The sequence below is a fragment of the Grammomys surdaster genome, unplaced genomic scaffold (genome assembly GCF_004785775.1).
Source record: "Grammomys surdaster isolate TR1022 unplaced genomic scaffold, NIH_TR_1.0 184, whole genome shotgun sequence".
NCBI classification, from domain to species: Eukaryota; Metazoa; Chordata; class Mammalia; order Rodentia; family Muridae; genus Grammomys; species Grammomys surdaster.
The window spans coordinates 2538825-2541528 of NW_021604629.1; the positions used below are offsets into that span (position 1 = coordinate 2538825).

The window sequence follows — 2704 nt, forward strand, 5'->3', positions numbered from 1 at the left end:
GCTATGAGCTGTACTAAGAGAGGAAAACCCAAGCTTTGAACCAGGCAGTCCCGTTTTATGGCCACAGTCTCCAGCTGGTCCAGGAAAGGCTATTAGGTTTCAAGCTATCACAGTGTTCAGTGGCTTTCCAGTGCCAAACACCATGAAGACTATAGTAGGAATACAGGCCACAAAAAGGAAAGATGCCCAATGACAGGAATTAGGAAGGTAAGAACAGAAGGAACCTCATCAGACCAATCAGAAAAAAAGATGCAAAAATCAAAAGAGAAAAAGCCTAAGCCCCAACCCAAAAACTGTGAACACAAGGAGCAAAGACTGCTTTCAAAGGTTACCTAACTAAGAGTGAACTCAGCCACCTGGAGCTAGACAGCAGGATACGAAGAAGCCCTAAGCCCTCTACTGCAGAGAGCTTGAAGGCAGCACTGCTGAATGACAAGACAGTAGGCGGGATTGCTTCAAAGGGAAGAAGCTCCCTCAGCCCAATGGAGAAGGGATTGGGGGCTCTCACTGACTCACAAGCAAACATGATAGGTTTTTTGTTGTTTTTTTTTGGTAATAAGAAAATTGCTTCCTAGCAAAGGCCTAATGAATAACCACTTCATTAAACTGTACCTCTTTACAAAAACAAAGCCTCAGCCCAAGAAACCCCTAAAGTCAGCCATGCCATGCTTCAGGACCAGGCCACTGAAATGCCAGGCCCATAGCAGTACAATCAATATGTCCTTCCTGAGCCAGGCCTGTGCTTGGGAAGAAGCCTGTCCCTGTATGTGTCTCAGAGGCTTCCTCACAAACACCCTGCCTACACTGTAGTAATCTGTCCACAATGTGGCCTGTAGTTCTGTTGCCACCAGTCCATTCCCATAGCTTCCAGAATGCCTTCCTGCATTCTGTGAGACTACAACCCTAGTGTTATGTCAGGGTCACCAAAGGCTTCTCACCTCTCAATTTTCCCTTTTTCCACCCTTAGCCTACTAACGCCTGAGCAGACTCCTACCAGTCACTGCAGCCTTCTCTAAGCTCCAACAGCAAAGGGTAACAGAGTGTTGGCTGCTTCCAGGCTGTGAGCAGCATGGTCATAGCTCTGATCTTTGGCTGAGTGAAAAAGTAGGGCTCTGGAATTGTAGGCAGGAGAGGCCACTGGCTGTGGGTCACTCTTGCCAGGAACCTCAGTTCCTGCAGCAGACACCACATGACATTTGTCCCAAGTAGAACTCAAGTTGCAGATGTCTGAATAGAGAGGCTTGAGGAAGAGCCACTGACACACATAGCAGTCAGTTCTGGGCTGCCAGGCTCTGGAGTGCTATTATCCCAGAGTCAGGACACAGAGAGACAGACTCTGAAGCTGGCATCTTCTGGGTATGAGTGAAAACTGATCTTTGCACTGCTACCCAGCTCAGCCAAGAGTGCCAGACTACACATAGCATCTCACAGTGACCACCTAAGTCCTACTCAGGAAAGGGGACATGAAAAGCAAATACCCTGAAAACCGTTAGAACCCAAATAGGCACCGATTGAGACCTAGGGCCTCGAGAAGCCTCCATTATTCTGCCAGTGGCAGATGCCTCTGTCCCAACAGGACGAGCAAAGGCAAACAGTGACAATCTTTGGCTGTGCCGGGACAGGGACCACAGGCCTGCCATATATCCAAACCTCACTTCCTTTCTTGTACCCGTGTCTAAGCCAGGAGGAGTTCACACACACACATGCTCCTGAGCCCTGGCTGCAGAGAGGTGAGCAAAGTGTGCTCTACTCAGCTGAGAGAGCTCATCAGGAAAGCCAGGTCCTCCTGAGCCTGAAGAGGCTCAGAACCTGTGTGTCCGATTACTCTGGCAATGAGAAACACCTCCCTCTTCCCTGTTTTACTGAAATCTTCTTTATGGTGGATGCACTATGGCTCCCAAATAAACACTGGAGATGCTAATGATGAAGGAAGCGCTGCGCGCTCAGCAAGACTCATCTCACAGCCACGTTCTGAAGAGGATAAGCTGAAGGATGGGGAGGGATGGTCTGGAGGACAAGGACATCAGCCACCAGCGTGCCCCCTCTCCTTCCAGTTCTCACACCTGCGAGATGCTGTTGGTCAGACGAAATGACACTCTCTTTGTCTTCTCATTCTCCTGAGATAACAGAAAAATCAGAACACTCAAAAAATGGATTTATTAAACTGGAGGAGACCAGGGTCAGGATTGGGGCTCCCCAGAGCTAATGCGCTCAACCCTGGAAATGCAACCACAGAGCTCACTGAGGGCCCTATGTACTATCCACCAAGTGTTGCAAATAATCAGGGGTTGGTGGCCAGACCTTGGAGGAGGCCAACAGGACATTTCAGTGGAATTTAACAGAACGGCTGCATGTAGTAGCACATGCCTGTAATCCTTGCTCTTGGGAAGAAGTAGAACTGTCACTAGTGTAAGGCCAGTCTGATCTCTATAGTTAGTTCCAATCCAGCCTTGGCTACATAGTAAGAGCTTATTTTAAGAAAAAAAAGGAAGAGCCAGGCAGTGGTGGCGCACGCCTTTAATCCCAGCACTTGGGAGGCAGAGGCAGGAGAATTTCTGAGTTCGAGGCCAGCCTGGTCTACAGAGTGAGTTCCAGGACAGCCAGGGCTACACAGAGAAACCCTGTCTCGAAAAACCAAAAGAGAGAGAGAGAGAGAGAGAGAGAGAGAGAGAGAGAGAGAGAGAGAGAGAGAGAGAGAGAGAGA

At 49.0% G+C, this 2704-nt stretch overlaps 1 protein-coding gene across 1 annotated transcript in view; it reads right to left on the bottom strand.

The window, feature by feature from the left end:
• Positions 1 to 2057: 2057 nt before the first annotated feature.
• Positions 2058 to 2704, bottom strand: part of Trim66 (tripartite motif containing 66) — a 31649-nt gene continuing 31002 nt past the window's right edge. Inside the window, exon 19 of the mRNA XM_028768093.1 lies at positions 2058 to 2117. Coding sequence (XP_028623926.1) covers positions 2058 to 2117 — 60 coding nt within the window. The remainder of the gene's footprint in view (positions 2118 to 2704) is intronic.